Genomic DNA, 22,530 nt, shown 5'->3' with positions numbered 1-22,530 from the left:
TCCAGGGGTCTGCAACCAGGGACGTGTCACGTTGAACATGTTCATCGATGCCACAGAGGAGGGGACAAGGTGTGCCTCTTGCCAAGTTTGCAAATGACATCGGAGCAGGGGGCGCAGCTGATGAGGCAGAGCGCGCACTCCAAGAAAGCTCCAGACCACTGCGTGTATTTTATACAGGGATGTGCCACTGAAGGTCAAACGTGGCATGAAAAATTTTCACATAGAGCGTGAAGAAATATCCATCACAAACTCAAAGACAGACTTGCTAGGCAGAGGCACCAGTCATGGCTCAAGGCTCTATCCACTAAATTCCACAGAAAGCCAGAGGAAGAACTCCCTGTTTCCAGTGACTAGCAAAAAAGCTTGAACAGAAGAAATGCTTTTGGGGGCTAGAAGGTGTGAGAATGTTTTAGAAACATTTTCCTTTGCCTCTGGAAGGCAGATGTGCAAATCCAAATGCCAGAGGACCAAACCAAGACTTCACAAAGCATAACGCTTCTGGGGGCTGCTGCTTCTTCCCTACATAATTATGTCTTTTCATATTTCATCCATTCCTTAGTACAATACAGGTTTCCTTTTATTCATGCGAAGGGCTGTTCACTGCTATGTTACGAGGGGAGTTTAGTATGACTGGAAAAAGAGTGAGAGAGTTGGTTTTTCAGGTGTGAAAGAACAGAATTTCCCCTCCAGTTAACATAATTAAGCAAATACCAAGTGGACACTGACAACTGGAAATACAAACATAGCATCAAAGAAGCAATACAATGACTACTGTTTTGTTTAAGTCATTTCACATTGCATGTTTAAGCCATTTCAGCCTTTTGCATTTACACCACACCACTTTACGTTTTCTACAAACCCATTTTCTAAATTTTCTGTAAATCCAGACTTTAAAATGACACAAAGGATACAAAAATTTAGCTGTATCTCAGAAGATGCCATTAATTGAAACCACTTGGAATTAACATTGCATACCAACAAAAAAAAAAACCTGTAAAAATCCTGTTTTACTATTAAACTTTTGAACTCACTCTGTCAAATTCTTTTGCAGATAAATACAATTATTTTTGGCCTAGTGATGACAGTTTACATTTCATCAGGATTAATGGGTATAGGGAAATTATAGAAATAGAATCAGAATCATCTCATCAAATGAATCACTGGAACACCTGACACCTCATTATTTTACAGAAAGGGAAAACAGCTGCAAAGTTGTTTGAGGTAAACATAGAAGTCTACTCTAAAAAAAAATTTCTCTTAAATTATACTACTTAGTCTACTAATGTTTCCCTGCCGATTGCTTTACTGATTGGAGGCAAAATCTGTAGAAGGGTATGTCCTAGGAGATAGATGGAACAACAGAAAGACAGACCTCTTTGGAATTCAATTTATATCCCCTGCCACTCTCCTGTGGTGAAACAGGATAGTTCTGACATATTTGCAGATGCTCTAAGCAGACTGTTTATGAGCCTGGACCATGTCTCTTTCCTACTGGAAGAGAATGGAACTTGTTTTCTAGTGCACAGTATTTAGAAAGAGAAATCAAAACATTTTAATGGACATTAAATTTAGAATCTTTAAGATACCAGACAAGGGAGTGACACTACGGGGCACTGGGAATAAATTAGAGCAGTTTTGTGCTATGATTTTTTTACAATTTTGTTCAAAGGCTGACTGCAATTTCTTCAGCCACAAGCTGTCCAAAATAGTAATGCACATAAAAATCTCTGTTTTAGGTGTCTTATATTAAAAACTAGTGCGTATGGAAATAAAAAGGCAAAGAAAGAAAGGTCATTACATGCAAGAAGACCTAACCATCTCTGTTCCTTGGGGGAACATACATGAAATCCATGCTACTCTCCTTATCTTGGTTAGCCAGAACTTTCCAAATGCACAGAGCTTCCCCTGTCCCTTCCACCAGGAGAGACGTGCTGTCACATGTTCATGCTTTCCAGGGTACCACCATACATCCCCCTTTCTGAGATTCTTGTCTTCAAGCACAAATCAGTGTGAACCAACTTTTCTCAAGTGTGAGCCAATGCAAACCAGGAGGCCAGGGACTATACTGCACACCTGGAGCCTTCAGAAAAAAAAAAAAAAAAAAAAGCCCTAAAAACCTGGGCTTGAAGATTTTTCTTTGCATATTATTTTATGAGTTCTCCGAGAAACTCAAGTATCTCGGAACTCAGCACCGACAGTAAAACAGCCAATTGCTTTTTAATTAAGATGTCCATTGAAATTTAGAGATAGAAAGTATCCACCGGAACACTGAAGTTATTATTCTCTTATCTGACTCCGTTCTATTCAACTTCCAAACCACTTCAAATCAACTGGCTAGTGTCCACAATGCAATTAGGTGCTACAGAAATATTTAAATTTATTACATTCAATTTAATAAGAGCAATGGCAGAGTCCTTCAGCTACTTGGTAAACTACCTTCATGCCAAGTGCCTCTAAAGAATTAAACACTCCTACATTACTTCATTTACTTTAATTGAACTTTACACTTTTTGCAGCACAAACAATTGTATTGTTGATGTTTCAAAAAATAAATCTGTCCCTTATTTTCATATTCTCCCTAACATTTCCAAGGAACAAACCTTGCTTTTCAATATTTACAGCTTCCATATACGTTAGGAATGTGTTTCCTTAAATGTCCTAGAGCAGGAATGACTTCCACTTCCTTATTTACCAGAAATCATTAGACAGCTATGATAATGAAGGCACGTACATATCAGTGCAGATCAAACACAAAACCGTTGTAGTAACTTTAAAAGTCACCTTAAATGTACAATGACACCGCAAATTTACAGTGAGTACTTTAAAACTCCAGGACAAAAGCAAAATCGGAGTAACAACACTAATAGGTACTTTTTTCATGAGTTTTAACGCATAACATGTCTAAGTGCTCTTTCTTCCATTTTACTCTTCAACAAACTAAGGTACTGCAAGTCTCAGTGACAGCAGCAGCATGTGGTTCCTGACGCACGACGTGTGCTGCAGCCAGTATAGCCTCTTCTTACCTTTTGAGAGGCAGTGCTGTAACACTAAGCCCTCAAAACACGAGTCAACAGTATTCATTTTAAAACAAAAAAACTGACATATAAAGATGCAACACCGATTAAAGACCAATACAAGAGTTCAGTTCTGTCTCTGTATACACAGAATTGATATTGCTGTACTAAAGAGGCACTAACAGTTTCATTTCTGTTCCATTCAGGCAACAAAAATAGCAAGGTGAGATATATGTACCCGGTACCTGGCAGACAACTGACATACGAAGCACGTAGCACTGGAGCCATCCATGGTAAAACACCTGCAGTAAAAAAGGAGCTACAGCCTCGGGTGTTTTGCAGAGTGGGCCCCACACCAAGGCACAGAGCTTTTTATAACTCCTTGGCTCCCCATGAACGCCTGGCACCACCATTACGGAAAACAGCAGGGGACCACTTTGTACATCAAAGCATAAATAATGTTACTAACGATCCTACAACGGTACCTGGACTACTTACACTCCTAAAATCTTATGACAGAAATAAACACTCATCCGATCAACACAAATACTAAGCAGACCTTAACCGTGACCCAAGACTTCAACTGTTTTATATAGAGACAGCCTACAAATGCCAGAGACCTGATAGTCCTCAGTGGGGAAAAGAAAAAAAAAAAAAGTAAAATTGACAGTATAACAAGAATGGTTAATGACAAAAAATTAACAGTATGTCTTTTTTTTTTTCCTCCTGTTGCGTTTTTGTTTTCGCCCCTGCCGTTAGTGGAATGTGATAATCTCTATGCAGGCCATAGTCATCTAAAATCTGCAACAGCCACCTGCCTTCATTGCACTTGGCAATGCAAACACTCGTTGCACCCACACACTATGGAAGGAACTTCTCCACAGCTTCTCCCATTCTCTCAGCCAAACTCAGGAACATTTATACTACTACATGAAACACCAAACTGATGTCATTTCCCTTTCTGGTACTTCTCTGTTTTTTCCCGCTGCACCGAGTCTCTTCCGCTTCCCTAGGCAGTCAGAAATGACAGATAAGAGAATGCAAAGAAATGGAGTGTGAATGTAAAAGGAAATCTAATTGGTTCAAGACTCTCTGCTGTCTTCAATTTTGTACAGTCATTTACAGCTGTCTAGAGTGTGTGAAACACTGGCACCCAAGTGAGTGAGTAGGCAATTAAGATTTTGTACTCTTTCAGAATCATTCTGCACAGATGTAAACTACTGGATACGGTACAAGACAGCAGTGACACACGGAGTGCTCTGGCTTGAAGAGAAGATCGCTCTGCTGAGAAGGGTGCTGCTTCCCCCTGATGTCTTCACAGCTTAGTCCTGGATGATGCTGAACCCTTGGACCCCAGTCCAGCAGAAGTGCTTAAGCGCTTACTTAACATTGCAAACTTATGCATGTAAATACTTTATTTGCAGCAGGGTATTCCGCAGGCAGGGAAAGCAAGGCCCCAAAACCAGGCAAGCTCAGCCCAGCATTACTCAGGAAATCCATTGTTCAGCCAAACGTTTTATGGAATGGAAACCCTTTAAACAATAATATCAGGCAAGCCAGCATGAAGCTCTGTAGTAATAAAACTAAAAGCAAGACAAGGTAAACTGAGAGTTATTTTAGAAACTAAAGTTGCCTGTGACACCCAATGCCCACATATATTTGCTAATGAAATGCAAAACTTTCTCCTTAGGTCACAGACTGAAGTTCAACCCCATCTATAATTGCTACCGATTGATTACCAGGCTGTAGCAAATTGAATAGTGGTTTTACTTCATTTTTAAAAAGGTATCTGAAACAGTTGCATCCTTTCTTTCAAGCGTCAGCATAAAGAGAGAGACTAGGATTGACAAATAGAGGTTTAGTTATCCCCAGCCTTCAGTACAGGTCACTGTAAGAAGGGGTGGACTGGGGAATGCAACTAACGTAGGAAAACCGTACAGAAGGGCTGCAACAACACAGGTAGCTACAGAGTTGTGAGCAGTCAGGTAACATTAAATTATGTTTTAAATCATTAACTAAAAATCATAAATATATGTTTATGAATATTCACATTCTAATTTTCTTCTGGGCTACTTAGGAGCACATTCTATTGATTATTTTTTTTTAAATCCAGATTAAAACATAAAAGAACATTATTCCTGTTTGTTTATTCATCTTCAGACTTTGATTACATAAAACACTCCTAATCTATTTTGTTTAGTCTCTTAAAATGTGAGAGTCATCTTTTTATTTAGGGAGTTTCCACCCACTGAAAAATTAAATGAACTTGTATTGTTTAGAGGAAAGACGAGCCTAAAGTCTAGGCATAAATTTAAGAAGTATGCATTAGTACTGCAGCTCTCAAATTAATTGCATTAACTGTAACCATAAGTATGCCTTTTCTAAGCAAACATTTCTTCTGTCTTAATTTAATCTAATAAACTCTTAAAGGGTACCAACAGGACCATCATCACAAATTGTCAGGCGCAGGGCTTGTTTGTTTCCCTCTCCTGACAATGCATCCCAAAATATGGAACACATTTCAGCTTTTTATTCTCCAAGTCATCTGCCAAACTGCAGATGAATTGTAAAGATGAAGAACATGTTAAGCTTATTCAAGCCCAAAGAAAAAAAGAAAAAAAAAAAAATCAAGTCTTGCACAGTAAACTCTGCTGTAATTTCCTGATGTAGGTCAAAACTCAGCAGGAAATCACATTGTCTATTTTTATCCCAGTTCATTGGAAGTGCTTTACCTTTCTGTTTTCTTGATAAGCACAGCCCTGAAGATTTGTTCCTGGGGAGTTTTCTCTTTTTCATCAGTTGGTTGCACGAAAGGGTGGACAGCAGCCAAGACAAAGCCCTGCTGGTACAATTCTTGCAGCTGAGCTGGAAGATCACGCAAAGAGGAGAGCTTGATTGCAGATGATCCTGGCAGCTCAGCTGGAAACAAAAAAGAAATTGGTCAATAATCCTACACTGGACTATCACGGTTTTTTAAGCCCAGGCTCTTCAGAATCAAGCAAGCTTCACACTGATCTACAATATTAACACAGAAATTGACCTTTCCTGAAGCCCATTTTATATTTCAGATTTTAAGCAGGCTGTCTTGGCGAAGGACTTGTCTCACACAAGAGACTGCTGCAATTAAACAAGAATTCAGATACATTAAAATGCCAAATTCACTATGTAGTCTGGCAGAGACGAAGTGGAGGATTTAATAAAAACAAGGCAGCTGGTCAAAAGATATTCTAATTTTTAGTAGTTGTCATAGTAATGCCAGTTGAGGACAGCAAGCCATGAGTCAAAAATATAAAACAAGAGAAAGGGGAGAGTCAATGAAGGTAGAACATGTCAAATTCAAAAGCAATAAACAAAAGATTCCATCTACATGAAAGCTGTACTATCAGACTAAGAGATCACTGACACAAAATGCTGTTGAGATTAAATATCTACCAAGATGTCTAAAGAGTACTTTGTTTCAGAATAAGACACTAAACTTTATACCTCAGGGTTTAAGCAAACCTACACATGTTAGAGATGAGGACGAGACCTTGTACATGAACATAGTCCTTCCCCAGTCTGCTTACTGGGGGGTTTTATGCCTTCCTGTGAAGCATTCGATGCTGACTCCAGTCAGATCCTCGAGATTCAGGTACTGCGGTCAGTACGGCAATTGTCCTGATTTCCTTGGAGTCTTGTGGGCTTCGAAAGAAAGCCCCATAAATCACCTAAAACAACCTTCCACTCTCTTTCTCTCAACATCAGTAATTCTTCATATGTTTTCCATATCTTACAGGAAAAAGAGATCTTTCTTTCCTGACCTTTGCCGTTTCATTTCAATTTCTCCTGGAGGGTATTTGTTATTTCATCCCTAACCATGCTAGAGCACATAGGGTGGTGGAGTTCCGGGTGGTTTCCTCTCCCACTGAAACCAATAGGATGGAAACGTTGCAAGAAACATGACAGAGGTTCCCAGCACCTTGCAGGTCTTCGGTAAAAAAAAAAAAAAAAAAAAAGCAAGCACTAGAGAACATTTTCTATGAAAGAAGCCAGCTATGCAAAATAAGGTTTCATTGTACTGCTTTTTTCATCAAACTGTGTGGCTACCCTTTATGAATAATGAAAGAGGTTGTCAAAAAACTAATAAATATTCAAAACCAATAATAGAGAGGAATGATTTAAATAATAATAGAATAGATGTGCTTGGTATGCTGTATCTTCATATAAGACCATGTTCCAGAAGAGGATAATGGAACTTTTTGACCAAGAACTACAAGATGCAGAATTTTTATTATTTCTGCAAATAAAATGAGAAATCCAAGCAACATGTACATTGACAGACAATAGGGCTCTACCTTCTATAACAGCATACAAATCACTTCAGAGTCATAAAAAGAGATGGCATGATGAATAATGCATAATAAATAATAAAACTGACTGTTATTCACTGGACCCTACTGGGGATCAAAACGGGGAAACCCATACATTAGAACTACTTTTTCTCTCCTGTGGCTCAGAGACTCCAAAAATTTCAGACTATGCTGCAAATAATTTAATTAATTAAAAGAATATAAAAGCCAGAACAGATTTCTAAATGAGGCATTTAAGTGAATACAATGGAATGGCTAAACACAAATCAGCAATGTTAATTTTGGTAATGATGCTCCAATTTTTAACAACCATCTATGACAACTGGTGCTTGCCTTGCATATGTGTCTAGTATCTGATTCTTCTGAGCATGCCTCTGTAAAACTAGTAGAAAGTCCAGTTGTTAACATGGGAGAGCAACTGCTTCCTCCTGAAAGCTAAACTTGAGGGGAAAGCGTGAAAACACATGGAATTGGAGCCTTGGGATGTACATTTGATGATTAAAAAAGAAAGGTAACAGGGACAGGAGGGATCATCCAGCAAGTCCATCTTATTACCTAGGGAGGCCAGATCAGTTCTAGTTTAGCTATTTCTCACAATTTTTCTCATCTATTTTTAAAAAACCTTTAGTAACAGAGATTCACAAGCCCCCATAAGTCATGTTTCAGTACTCCTCTGGTCTTACTATTCAAAACTTTTTCCTAGCACCTGGCCCAAATTTGCCTGTCTGAAATTCAAGAGTGCTGCTTCCTCACTAGAGTATTTCTTTCTTGCATCAGCATTTTACAATTCCTGACACCTGTCACACCTTTATCTTACCTTCTTTAGATTGTATAAACTCAGTCCTTTCAATGTTTCCTGTTCCCTTGTGTTTTCTAGATTTCTAAATAATTTTTGATGGTTCTCTCCTGCTTCCCTTCAACTGGTCCACATCCTTCTTCAGGTATCTAAGAGTCACCACAGTGATCCAGTACAAGCCTCATCACAGCTTTGTAGAATGGAAAAGGTCTTTCATGCTTATTATACATCCCATGTCAGTTTGCATCATTTTGGGGGGGAAAGGAAATTCTTTTCCCCACAATTAGCACTGGCCAAATGTCCCTACTCTTAGTGATTTTTAGAGTTTTTTCTTTCAGTTTTCAAAGGTGATTCTGACGTCCACAGTGCAAACAGCACTTCTCAGGTTAGCAAACCTCAATAAACATAGTCAGCAGTCTATTGCTGGAATAGTTAAATGAAAGCAGTGAATTTTAACAGGCTCTGGACAGAACCATTTTAAGCCTTACAGTTAATACGTCTTTGCAGTGTGATGCTGAATTACTGCTAATTTTGCCTTGGACTAGAGATCCTTCAAAAAGACAAGGAAGTTCCTCTTACACAATCAATGCCCACAAGGTCTACATGAGTTTCCTGGGTCTGCAGACCTGTGCTGTGCGTTCTTGTTGCTCTGCCACAGACAGACTGGTTTGTGTGATGCATATTCCTCCCCAGAAATCTGTGCTATTCAGCATCCCCTGAATATTTGATAAATTATTTGTTCCGGTATCTCTCTAGGCATTAAGTCAGGCTAAAAATCATACAGGTCTCTTCTAAAGTAGGTTGGAAAAGGATGTCACACTTGCCTGGAGAGTCACATTCATCCTCCAACAGTCTTCAAACTTAAACAGTCAGATTTCAATTATTTCTTCAGCTGATTCCTCTAAGTGGCTTACTTTAGGTTCAACCTACTTGAAAACACCGAATTTATGGAACCAGTTGCTGATCTAGTCTTTCATTATTTTACTTCAGAAAAACGCTAACATTTTCAGAAAACCTGACAACTTCCAATAAAATCCATGACATCTTTTGTTTTAGTTGTTAAAGAGAATTCTAATCATGCCACTTTCGAAAGAACAAGGAAAACCAAAATTGTGTACAACAGAGACTTGCGTAAAAGAGCAAATGAAAAACCAAATAAAACCTTGTATAACTCCAGAAGTTACTATAAGCCTCTCTTTTGCCAAAAGATAAATCTGAATTCTTTTAGCAGCTTCCACATTGCTTCTGAAATGCAGTTAGCTCCAAGTTTTATATTCTGCTTCACGTTTCCTTGTTTATTGTTGCACTTCACAGCCTGACCTCAGAAGATTCCTTTGTCCGTTCTGTCTACATCTAGACTAGTGTGTAAGAAACTTGTAAATTACAGATGCTGTGGTTTTCGATTTCGCTAAGGCTGAAAGAGGAAATCTAAGTGTTGACTGCTTTTTCAACTGATTACTAGGCAAATTACGCTTGTTGCCCGACCGATAATTGAAGCTGAAAACACTGACAGCAAGCCTTGGATACATACAGAAAACTACAGCTTAGAGATCCTTTTAAAACAAAAGAAACTGTGTGTTACACACTGTAAGGTGACTTTTCTGGGTCTGGGGACTTGCACATTCTTTGCTGCTAATGTAAGAACCCATCCAAACACTCACGCCGTCCCCACCTTGCCACAGAAAACTCAATAAAAGGATTGAGTTGACATAAAAATCTACAATTTGAGTCATGTATATTTGAAAGAGGACATCTCTGCAGCTCCAAAAAGCAGTTTATGGGAAATGGAGGAAGGTGGTGCAGTCTGCCACAGGGATCCTGAGGGACTGAGAGCAGGCTGAGAAATATGGTTGGGGAGACAGGTATTGGAGAGAACTGGTTCTCCTGTGTTAAGGAGCTCCGCTTTCCCTCCCAGTGGGTCATTTGGGCTGCTATCACAGAGGTCAAACAGCCACCGACCAGCTTCAAACAAGCATCTCGTATGACTTTTGACAATTGTGTTATGGTCCATGCTGAAGAGGTAGATACATCCCAATCAAATATTAACAGAAAAGACAGTTACAGCAACTGTCCCCAACAACTAGGCTACTTTTTCTATATTGAAACAATAGAATTGGGTACCTTTGAGATGTGATCACCCAACACTTTCAAAAAAGAAAAGCATATTATGCTTTATAAAATAAAGCATGGATTCACCTGTTAGCCCATGCTTAATAATGAAAATCAACTACGGTAAATCTTTCATATATATATCTACACACACATATATACAGTACATATATATAAAAAATATATAGACTCAACAGAATCAGATGCTTTTAACTATATTCTGTTTCATAAGCAGCAGTTTTCCCTTCTGGCTAGTTATGTTTATGACAAAGCTAAAACAAACTTAATTGGTTTTCAATTTCTTTCTACTTGAATAATAGCTATGCTGCAGGAAAAAATAAAATACTAAATGCCAAAATGGCATTTATTTGATTTTTCTTTATGAAATGGTCAAATTCAGGGCCAGACATGTCTTAGTTTCTCAGTGCTTATCCTTAATACTTTATTTAAAAGGACAAGCACATATTTCTACTCTAAATTCCTATTATCCTGTGTTAAGTGCTTACTTGTTTACTCTTACAACACAAATTAAGTGTTGGGATTTTTTGGTCTTCATTTTTTTAACATTTTCCTGATTAAGCTTTTATGCTTTTATTCCAGTTACAGTTGTTTACCTTAATGATGATTCACATTACACATGAAAATGTTCCACAAAAATAGCGGACTCCTTTCAACTAGTTCCCTTTTAAACTTTTTGTGTTCATCTGCATTTTCAGAAAAATGTTCCTCATTTTATTATGAAACATTAATAAGCTTTTTTTCCTTTATATTAAAACAATCAAAGATTGAATTGGTGTGTATGCACTCTCTGTCTATACTGGGTACAGAAGAAAGCACTTTACACCAGTACATGCCCCAAATGTGGTCCTAAACAAAGAAATAGGGTCCTAAACAAAGAAAGGAAGACTGGCAAACTTAACGACCCACGCTATTAAGTGATGCAGCAGCTCAGTTACCTGGTAGCTGTAAGCACAATACTCCGATTTCATAGAACCACAGAACAGTTTGGGTCAGAAAGGACCTTTAAAGGTCATCTAGTCCAACACCCTGCAGTGAGCAGGGACATTTTCAACTAGATCAGGTTGCTCTGAGCCCCAGAGTCCAACCTGACCTTGAATTTTTCCAGGGATGGGGCATCTACTACATCTCTGGGCAACCTGTTTCAGTGTTTCATCAACCTCATCGGAAAAAAAAAACCAAACCCAAAACACCACACAAACCAAAACTATTCCTTATATCAAACTGAAAGATGGTAGATTTCTATTGCAACATGCCCTACTAAAAAGTTTGTACCCATCTTTCTCATAAGCCCCCTTTAAGTACTGAAAGGCCACAATAAGGTCTCCCCAGAGCCTTCTCTTCTCTGGGTTTAACAATCCCATCTCTCTCAGTCTTTCCTCACGGGAGAGGTGCTCCATCCCTCTGCTCATTTTCGTGACCCTCCTCTGGACCAGCTCCAACAGGTCCGTGTCTTTCCTGTGCTGAGGGCTCCAGAGCTGGACGCTGAACTCCAGGTGGGATCTCACCAGAGCAGAGGGGCAGAACCAGCTCCCTTGGCCTGCTGGCCACGCTGCTTTTCTTTTGATGCAGATCAAGATACAGCTGGCTTTCTGGGCTGCAAGTGCACATTGTTGGCTCATGTCCAGTTTTTCATCCACCAGTACCCCCAAGTAAGTCCTTCTTGGCAGGGTTACTCTCAACCCCTTCATCCCCCAGTCTGTGTTGATACTGGGGGCTGCTCCAACCCAGGTGCAGGACCTTGCGCTTGGCCTTGTTGAACCTCATGAGGTTCACATGGGCCCACTTCTTGAGCTTGTCCAGGTCCCTCTGGATGGCATCATCTCCCCTAGGGCATCAACTACACTGCTCAGCTTGGTGCCATCTGCAAACTTGCTGAGGGTGCACTTGATCCCACAATGTCATTTGATCAGGCCTAACAGACATCAGCAGGCTCAGGCCCTTCAAGAAATACAGTTATAACTATTTTCTTTTTCAAAGCACAGGATAAGGCCATTCCCAAACCCGTGATCATTCCTGTGAGCCATTCCCGTTTGAGGCACCCAGAGCCACTCACGGTCCTCACCATACCTTTTGCTTCCAACACCACCAACCTTGCAAGCCCCTTCTGCAAAGCTACAGCTGTTCCAGGTGCCTCACGGAAAGGACAACGTCCTCACATCTCCTCTCCAGGATAGCTCAAGGCTCATGCAGCCCTCAGCAGAGGGATGAGGCTGACGGAAGAACAACAAGGGCAATCACAGCGCAGCTCTCCCTCTCCCCGCTGCAGCCTCAAATTGTCTCCACTGGGCAGGGTTGTGCCTGTGAGCTAGCAAGGAGCAAACATTCAGACACACGCTACACACTTTGTCGCTCCCACTCACTACTTCCACGCAGCTCCCTACCCAGCATGAAATTTTTGCTGCTGCCCTTCCAAAGCACCCAAATCTCCCTCCGACACTCTGCAGAGCATGTAGGAGACCACCTGAAAGAATCTGGATAGAGGTCAGGTGTTAGCATCCACAGTCCTTAACAGATCTAGCAACGAGCATGTAAGATGAAAACAAGGTACAAGCAAAATTATGGTCATATGGTAATAAAGTCATTACCCCAACACCATCCGTTGACATCCTGAAAGGCTTTATAACGGATCTGGCTGTTTAGCTCCTGCCTTCACTGACCTCCTCATGGAAAATGGCATTAGTTAACTCTGTTGTGCCTTACTTATCCCGACAAGGTGGTTGTAATTGCCTGTTTTCTGGCAGGAAACTAAATAGCAACAACGAATGGAGACAATAATGTGGGAAAAGACTGTATCACCAAGCACATGTGTGAGTGGACACAAAAATCTGGCCCAAGTCCACAAAATTTCCCAAGTCTCCACACAGGGCACTTCCCGAAGAGGTTTATGGTTGTTCATAACAGCCCTGATCATTTTATAGAATACCAAAGCAAGCACACTTCCTCTATTTAGTATGAGAATTGTTGTTTCTTAATTTAATATTAACTCCTTTCCAGCAAATTTAATCAAATCTACAGCAGACTAAGTTCTAGTAGAGTAAAGCATTGTCTTTGCAAAAAATGTAACTAGAAACTGTCAGAAGATGCAGTTCCACCTACATTCTGTAGGAACATGTCAAATGCAGTGAAGTTTTTAATTTGGATGATGTTCAGAAGTTTAAATAAAAGGTATTAATGTTTTACACGATCAACGTGGTTAAAGAAGCACATTTTTTTCAGTGGTTCTGTGAATTTCCACTCCTTGAAATTTTGCCATTCCCTTATTACTGTGATATCTCATTGCAGTGACAGAAGGCACACACTCCCAACAATTAGGATACACAAACCAACACAGACCATCCTGTCAGGTCTCTCTTCACTTTGCCAAAGTACTTGGGTTTACCTGTGCAGGCTCTGAGGGCTGAATAGTAACACAGGTCCCTGCAGGGAGACAGGTAAACATCAGAATTCACCTGGAGGAAGGTGCAGGGTACAAATTTATTGCAAAGTGTTTGCTTTCATTTAACAATGCGGCACAGACTGAGAAAGATCCCCTCTCTGTATTATAAATCAGAAAGTTTTCAAGGCACTTTTCACTGACTTATGTAGCAGTTGGTTTGGAGCAGCTGAAGGGATCCAGATCATCATCCCTTCCAACTAAGAAGGCATGGTAAGGCCAATTCATTACTCTGGAGAGCAGAAAGCAAACTGTTACTTGAATATTATCAAAACACTTATTGACTGATCCTGAGAGAACATGGTTATTTCCTATCAGTATCAATCTAAAAAAATAAATAAATAATGAAGGCATCTATTGCAAATTATCATTCTTTGTTACAAACACTAGGAAACTCTTCTACACAGCACAAATTGTTTGCAAAACAATGCAGTCATGTTACTCTCATTTAACTATAAATATTCTTTCCTCATTCAACACACAAATAGTTTCTTGTCAACAACAACAACAACAAAAACCTATCAGAGAATCTGAGTACTTTCAATGAAAATAAAGGCAAACCCACTAATAATGCAACTTAAAGAACCCAAATCAGTAAACAGATTTCTGGGGAGTTTCGTGAGGCATTCCAAGCTGTTTTTGAACTAAAAACTACCAAACACATGCTAAAGCAGTACAACTAACCTAGCAGAAAACATACAGTGCTTCTGAAACTATCACACTGCTTTAATTACCTGAAACACACTAATGTTACAATTTAATGAGTTAAAAGCTCAAGCTTTTCACGTAACAACTATACAATCTGTACTCTAGTCTCTTTTCCTTTCTAATAGAGCTTGAGCTTCTCTAAAGTGTATACAGAGGTTCCTTAATTTCAATGACAAGACAGTCCAGGTGCATTACTTACTGTTCAGGCTGTTTGGCAAAGGCAAGGCACTAGATGTTAACATATCATGTTGCTTCTTTGGTCACGCTAAATATATCCTCAATGGTTTTTCTTTCAATCTTCAAGGCGACTACAATACATGGCCCCATCAAAGCAAGAATGAGTATGCAAGACCAATCAGAACTTTAAATGAAGGATGACCGTTCCATAAGCTCCTACTTTTACTTCTAGTGAAAATGTAATAATGAACTCAAAAATATTCAGAGGTACTGTATCTTAAGAAAGAGAGGGGAAAAACCACAGAAAGACTGTGAAACTGCATGCATACCCTTTGAAATTATGTATATAGATATGTGTATATATACGTACACATGTATATTTGTGCACCTATGTATATGTACACACACAGAGACACATATACCAACATCCTTCTTTTTCCTTTAGGAAATAGTAGATGTGTGCATTAGTCAAATCGAGAAAGTACTAAGATAACTCAGGGATGCAATAAGATTAGACAACTTTGTCTCATCAATTGTGTTGTCTAATGTCATTGCATCTTTGAGTTACCTTTTTGTTGTCCAGTCAAAGTTTCATTTCTGTATTTTGCAAGCATAAAATAAGTATCTTAAGAACTGAGTACATTTGGCACAAACATGATGTGATTATACATGAAATGGTTTCATTTTTGGTGTTTCAGAGAAAAGGAAATACCCAGGCTATCACCTCCACAAAGTGAAAAAAAAAACAACCCACTAAACAGAAGTTTAGTTACCAAAATAAATTGACAAGAACTTTTTAAATTAATATATTAGCTTGTGAGCAGAATTATACACAATGGGCAAATTTAAGACCATCTACTAGATGCAAGACGAGTTAATGGCTGTGCAAAAAACAAAATGAAAAAAAAAAGATGAAAAAGGAAAGGGACTTCTCATTTAAACTATGCACAGAAAAAAGAACCAAATCTTATCCCTTCTGTACTTGAGCAGCTCTTTGAAATGGTATTTTTTATTTGTCCCTTCCTCCTGCTTGATTCTACTTCATAAATTGATGCAGTCCAAACACACAGACAACAAAGACAGATAATTTACATTTCACAAATCCAAGAAAACTCCAATTATGTCTAACCAAAAGAAGAAAGTGTTCAAAGTTGCAATATTTTATTCATACAGACTTGTTATCTGCATAAACTCCAAAAGGCAAGTATTACATTGAATTCCAGAGGACAGAATGAGTTAATTCTGAACTACAGGAAGAGCCAGCACATCAATTCACATCTATTTCAAGCCCCCAAAAAGCACTGGTTCCCTGCCCTAAAGCCTTTAGACACCAAGTTAATCCCCTGATGGCAGCACTTCAGCTGCCACAGTCAAACACTGAATGCCGTTCATTTGAACGGCTTAGGAAGCAGTGGAATAGGACTTGCCACCACTTCCATCAGTGGTGCAGCAAGCTATGTCCTCTCACATCCACTAGCCAGTAATCACATACTTTAAAGGAGGAGGAAAGAGGAGTTACCCAAGCAGAAAAATAAAAGTGAAACTTCCTGAAGAGATCCGGTATCTTAGTTGGTGACTTCATAAAATTTGGAGGGCTGATGCATTTTTTGCTTTGACCACTCTAGCTAAGGTGCTCACCATTTTTCTTAGCAGCAATACTCACAAGTTTCACTAGCAATCTGCAGCCTACAGAATCTTCTCATTCTCTCCCTTCTCATATTTTTAATACATACATGTCTTTTCTTTCTGGCATAATCCCCTCCTTTTCCCTTTCCTCTCCTTCTCTCCGTTTTATGCTTCACTTTGATTTTCTTTCCATGTTTCTGGCAATTTTTCATTTCAGATTTCAGAGCTGCAGAATATAACAAAGTAGCAGCACTGGATTCTCTGCAAATTTTACAATAAGCAAACTTGGACTGCAGTGAAGGAACTGTAAAAAGCACAGATAATATCCTCAGAAGAGTAGAAAAAATTGCCTACTTTAGTAAGTTCCAAATTATGCAGAGTTTATTCATTTTATGGTATACTTTGCTAGATGAGAAAAATCTCTGAAATGGCATTTGTAGCATTTCTAAGCTTTTCAAATAACTATACCCTGTTACCAATAAAATTGCGCACTGTATGTGCCAACTCTTCAACGACTTAAAAAGCAGACAGGTTCATATATCAATCTACATACTTCCATCCAAACCAACCGAGAACAACCTTGAGATTAGTTTTTTTTATTTTTAATGAAGCACAAATGAACAAAGTAGATTGCATGCATTATATTAGGGGTTTTTTTTTCCATACTCACGAGATAGTTAACTATAAATCTCATTGAAGCCTAGTTTCCAGACTGAAAAATGACAACAGGATTTCAAAACATTTAAGGAAAAGGGAGGAGAAAAGTCAACTGTGTGTAGTAACTGTGGCTGAATACATGCACTATGATCTGATGTGCATTTTTCATGGTACACTGAAAATGGTGATTGAAATCAAAGACTTGGCACAACTCAGACAAACAAGTTAGAACTACCATCAAAGTATTACAATAAAGGGATTTTTTTTTCCTCCAATTCACAAAATTGCTGCATGTTGTAAGCACATGCCAGGAGAAATAATGGGAAATTAAAAAAAAACATTTAAAAGTTTGCATTTTATAAATTCAGCCTTCAACACAAAGATCTGAATTCACTGACATATCCAATAACCTCAGGAAGAAAGGTTTGGATTTATCAGGATAGCTCTTTTTCCCCAAGCTAACTTGTGCAACACAGAACTGATAGTCTCCAGGGAAACCAAAATCCTCTTGGCAGGTCATGCCTGTATATATATTATACATAACACTTTGCATTATATATACAGAAAAAGACAGATAGCTTTATAAATGCTTGAAGGCTTTATTCAAATGTTACCTGCTGGTTTCTGTTTCTTTTCACCTTAAATCTTCAGTGTTTCACATGCATTTTCCCCTTCTGTTGTAATAGGTGTTTCCAGTCTTTCTTGTAAAATCTTATTTAGGATGATGATGTGTGCCAAGTTTGTTTCATTTCTCTAAAAGCTAGAAATGGATTTTTCCCTATCCTGTCACTGAAGTCCATATATTACCCTATTTCAGATGTTCTAGTTTCTTGACTGTATCAACCAATAACATTCCTTTTCTTCAATAAGTAGTGGTACATATTGATCACTTAATATCTAAAATTCTAATAGGTAAACTATCTTAGTGACTTTCATCTTTTCATCTTTTTCCTGGCTTGAAGTATTTCATTTTTTAGATAAAAAGACGACATTTCCAAATTATGCATGTTTTTCATTTGGAAGATAACAAAGTGTATCTTCCCAATGTTCTTTTGGTGCTCCTTTAAATCATATTCCCCTATTTGGAAAATCCTGTAATTTTTCATAAATATCTCTTAAATTTTTTTCAGCTTTACTGGCAAAACTAAATATATATTAAAGTAGCCAAAAATGTAACATACATTGCATAACTAAGCAAGCAGTCTTGCTTGGCTCCAGGTTTGGTTATGTTTGAAAGAAGAAAGTTGGGTAAGAGAATGCTACATGATGAAATTCACTATAAACAGAAGATATTCAGGGGCAGGTAAATTAAATTTAGATGAAAGGGAAATACAATGTGTTCGGATTTTTTTTTTAAAATCACATTACACTGTCATGATTCTAAGATAAACAGTTCCATGGGCACCTATACAAGACACAGAACACACAACAGCTGCTAGATTATAAACAGAAGCCAAACTGATCCACGTAACCCCATCAAACTTCCCAGGAAAACTTCAGATTTTAAAAAGGAGTAAAAACTAAATTAGGTCTGTCTTTGTTTCCAGTCATTAGGCCTGCCTGGGGAACTGCAATTAAAAATCAAATGCAAAACCTTGTCCAGGAAGTTTTTTTACATTCTTCTCAGCTATCCTGCCCAGCAATTCTACCTTTTCTTCAGCTGCGTTGATAATGGGAACATATTCCCATCACTGCAGGTATTCTAAGCATACCTCTGTTAGTATGTGAATCTCACACAAAGAATCTGTGTCTGTACACAAGCAAGATTTAAATTTTACTGTCACAGCAGACCTTGTGTCACCCTCACAAGACTTACCCTCAGTGCCACCCTTTAGCTGTACTTGCAGATCTCAGCTACCCCATAGTATCAAAGGGAGCAATCCAGTTGGAACTAAAGCTTTTCTGGTATTTGCAACAAAACAGGCCTGAAGAGGAAGACCTTGTGATCCAAATCCTCACTGTTTAAAATTATCACAGGAAACCTTCTCTCCGATTACCTACTTAACGTGCAAGGATTTGTCTGGGAACGTATGAAAATCCAGAGTGGCAGTAACGCTGATCAAGCAATTTCCACAATGGCTCCTGATCAATTTGGCACGTGGAAGAACCATGTATTACCCTATCGCAGCACTCTCCAAACCAGCCGGCTGCAACAAGGGCTTTTACCATCTCATACCAACAGACTCTTCGTGCCAGTCCCTGCTGCCTTCTCCTCGACCCCAACAGCTCACCCGTACCAGTGTCTGCTGCAGATCCCCAGGCTCTCCCGCCTGTCTCTGCTACGTTGGGTGCCCCTGGCACAGCCATCGCCGCTCATTGCACTCAGTCTCATAATGTGAAGGGCCTCACAGAGGGCACTAATTATCACAGCACTCTCTAAACTAGTAGGCTGCAACAAGGCTTTACCATCGGTCAGATTCTACTGTCTGTGCCATTTCTCCTTCCTCCAGAGGTCAGACCACACTGCTGCTCCTCCTCCATCCAACCCCCTTTTCCACCATCCTCAGGGCTATTTAACCACTCAGCAGAACGAGCTACACCTGCACATCATCCATGTCAATCAACCCACTGCCTCTGAGGCAAGGCCACAGCTGCATGTTATCAATGCTGATCCACCCACTGCCTGCATTCCTCTACATTACCCCCTCTATGACTTTTAGAATGACCGTGTAGACTAAAACTAATTCCAGAAGCTATAAAGCTAGAATCACCAAATGGTCCAGTTAACTTTGCAATGAATCAGGCAACTGCATCCTTTAGAAATGAGGTGAAGGAGAGTTAGAGCTATCCCAAAGAGGACCTACGCTCCAGTCGGTAAGTTCTTGGATTTCCAATTCTATTGGTACACTAAGATGGTTAAAGATCTGGTTAAAATCGGTACCAGATAAAATACTTTTTGCTGACTTTTTGCTACCTGTATCACTATATACAGTGCTACTATACAAATGCCTACTCAAGGTTTATTTCCATTAGCGTAGCTAACGAAGATTGATTCCCACTGATGAGGCTTTTGTGCTCCAACCTCTCTGCTGCCACAGCCTCGAATTTCCCTTCTTCTGTTTTCATTCCACCCCTTAGATTCGTCAGGCTGATGAGAAACAGTGATTCTGCGGCTATGTTGGAGCGATGCACAGGCTTGCTGGCCAGCGAGCTGTCCCCGAGGAGGAGTATGCATGCCTTGGTTCTGCTCACCTTCCCCTGTCAACAGAGGTCTCTGTCCTCTACCCAGCTACCAGCTTCCACAAAATTAGGAGCAGCCTAATTGTTTTCAAGATTTCTAGCAAACTGGTTTGAAATTGTGCAGTTACAATTATTTGGAGGAATGAGACAGACAGACTGGGAGCCTTTTTTTAAACTTTCGTTTCCCTAGGAAACCAGTTCAGAAACAAAACAGAAAAACCCCATCGCACCACCTCTTCCAAACGGTCTGAAAAATAATCCTTCAAAAATAAGGGCCCAAAAAGAAAATCCTACAAAAGGTATTACAGGATATTGCCTTCTGTAACACCTCTAATGGTGTATTTAACAATGATAAGGCTTTCACAGAATATTGAAAACTACTTACAAGCAATAGTTCACCACTGGCATCTAAAAGAAGTATGTCGCTGCCAAACACACCACATCACTTTAACTTGGCAAGAACGCTTGATAGAAAGCCAAAGAGTAGTGGAAAAGGCTGTTAAAAGTTAACAAAGCACTTCCCAAAAGTACTGTTTTGTTTTTTTAAGCAAGTCTGCTACAGCATGGGTGATGGATTTACTAAAGAAAGAAGTTTTTCTTGGCAAAAAAAAACCTGCTTTTTTTTTTGCTTAGAGCAAATTTTCCTGTCACTCTCCAGAATTTGAACTCCTACTCCCTCGTTTCAGAAAAATGTGGCCAGTTTCTCTTTTCAAGTGAAGAATTCCCACACAATAGTCCTGATAGCGTGCAAGTCTATTGTTTAATACGGGTCATGAGAAAATGGCCACAAATTCAGGCATTATTAAAATGGCATGACCAAAGCCAAATTATAATAATTTTTATTATTATTATTTTGCAAGAAAATGGTGGTCGTTGCAATTTTGTTTGCAAAGAAGCAGAGTATTTCTCCAGATGTTTGAGAGGGCATCTTTTTTGCTTTACCTTTATTTATTTCTCAGTGTAGTTCTGTCAGAAAAAGTGCTGCATCTAAAACATTTATTGGAAATGAAAAGGCAAGAAGCAGAGACCTTACCTTCAAAGCTGCCAAAGAATGAGTTAATGAAAATATTATAATCTAATCCCAAAGCAATAAGTATATGCAATAAAGATGTAACATATGTCCTGTCCAACAGGGACAGAATTCTTTTGTGGTATGAAGGTGGTAATTAAAAAGCGTTATACAGACAACCTTAAGATCTAAGACTTCCCTTACCTCTGAATAGGAACCCTTTCGAGTTAGTGACATCAAAAAATTAGTTTCAAAATGCACATTCTTACTGATTAAATAATAAAATTACAGAAGCAAATCAATAGGTCAGTTTCTCAGTCCCCTTTATAAGGAATAGAAAACAAACTTTATAGGTGTCACGGTGGTGTCTGACAATGCATATTCACAGCCAGCACACAACGCAACTGTTCACTATTATTGCTGCCAGCTACTGCTAGCACAGGCAATAATGCCTCATGAGCAAACCTGTGATGGTATGCGAAGCACTGTGCCTCTGTACCTCAGCTCATACTGTTTTTTCACCGATCCCAATAATGCAGCCCAAAGAGAAGTCACAAGCAGCCTCACATGGCTCTGCCTTCTAATCATATGACAACCCATGTCATGTTCAGGACACTTTCACTTCTCTCCATTCCTAAGTGTGTTCTGCAAAACAGAGAATCATTTCAAAGCCCTTTTAGGTCAAGAAAGGCCAGACCTGCTATGGGCTAATAACGAAGTATCACCAATAAAACAGCCTGAGTTTTCACCAATGGTTCTGGAAGGGTTCCTTGGAAGTACCTGTTGATGAGCAGATCGATTTTTCCCCAAAATTTACTATAATAAAAAACCTAAACAAACAACGAAGCCAACAAGTTGTGCAAGAGTGCAGCTTGAAAACAGTGTCTTACAATTATAAAGTATTTTAATTCAGTGAACATGTGGTGAAGAACAATGAAAATAATCCCATAGAATATGTACAATTTCTTCTATTTCATCATTTGAAAGGCTTCATCAAGGCATTCAACCCAGCTGGAAAAATCGGGTAGAAGGACGACTGCAGAGAAAGACAGATGCTGCATCTGAGCTGAGCATTCCTTAGTAAATAAACAACAAAACCAAAACAAAACAAAAAAGCAATTCTGACACAGTTCCAAACTTTATGAGACAATAACTTAACAAAAGACCATTTATTCTGTCACTCTCTTTTTGTTCTTTTGTTTTGTGATTTGAGATAAAAGTAGATGCTAATTTTTTTTGCTTACTAATAATCTGTACAATAATTGCTAGTGAATTAACCCATGCAATTTAGCACTATTTGTCAATTCTTGTATCAGTTGTTATTAAGAAATTCAGGAAACAATTGTTCAAATAAAAGAACACCCATAGGGGGCTTAGCAACTGAGGAACTACAGCAGTCGACTGCTGTTTATTTATATTTCACCAGTAACCATGTCTTGGCTTATCTCTAA

General features: G+C 39.0%; 1 protein-coding gene across 1 annotated transcript in view; it reads right to left on the bottom strand.

Annotated features, from left to right (window-relative positions):
• Nucleotides 1-22,530, bottom strand: part of RFTN1 (raftlin, lipid raft linker 1) — a 97,574-nt gene that overhangs the window by 51,218 nt on the left and 23,826 nt on the right. Inside the window, exon 3 of the mRNA XM_040591044.1 lies at nt 5,747-5,933. Within this exon, the coding sequence (XP_040446978.1) occupies nt 5,747-5,933 (187 nt within the window). The remainder of the gene's footprint in view (nt 1-5,746; nt 5,934-22,530) is intronic.

This window comes from Falco naumanni, chromosome 4, assembly GCF_017639655.2.
Source record: "Falco naumanni isolate bFalNau1 chromosome 4, bFalNau1.pat, whole genome shotgun sequence".
Lineage (NCBI taxonomy): Eukaryota > Metazoa > Chordata > Aves > Falconiformes > Falconidae > Falco > Falco naumanni.
Note: the sequence above shows the minus strand (reverse complement) of the source record. Positions and strands in the feature narration are given on the sequence as shown.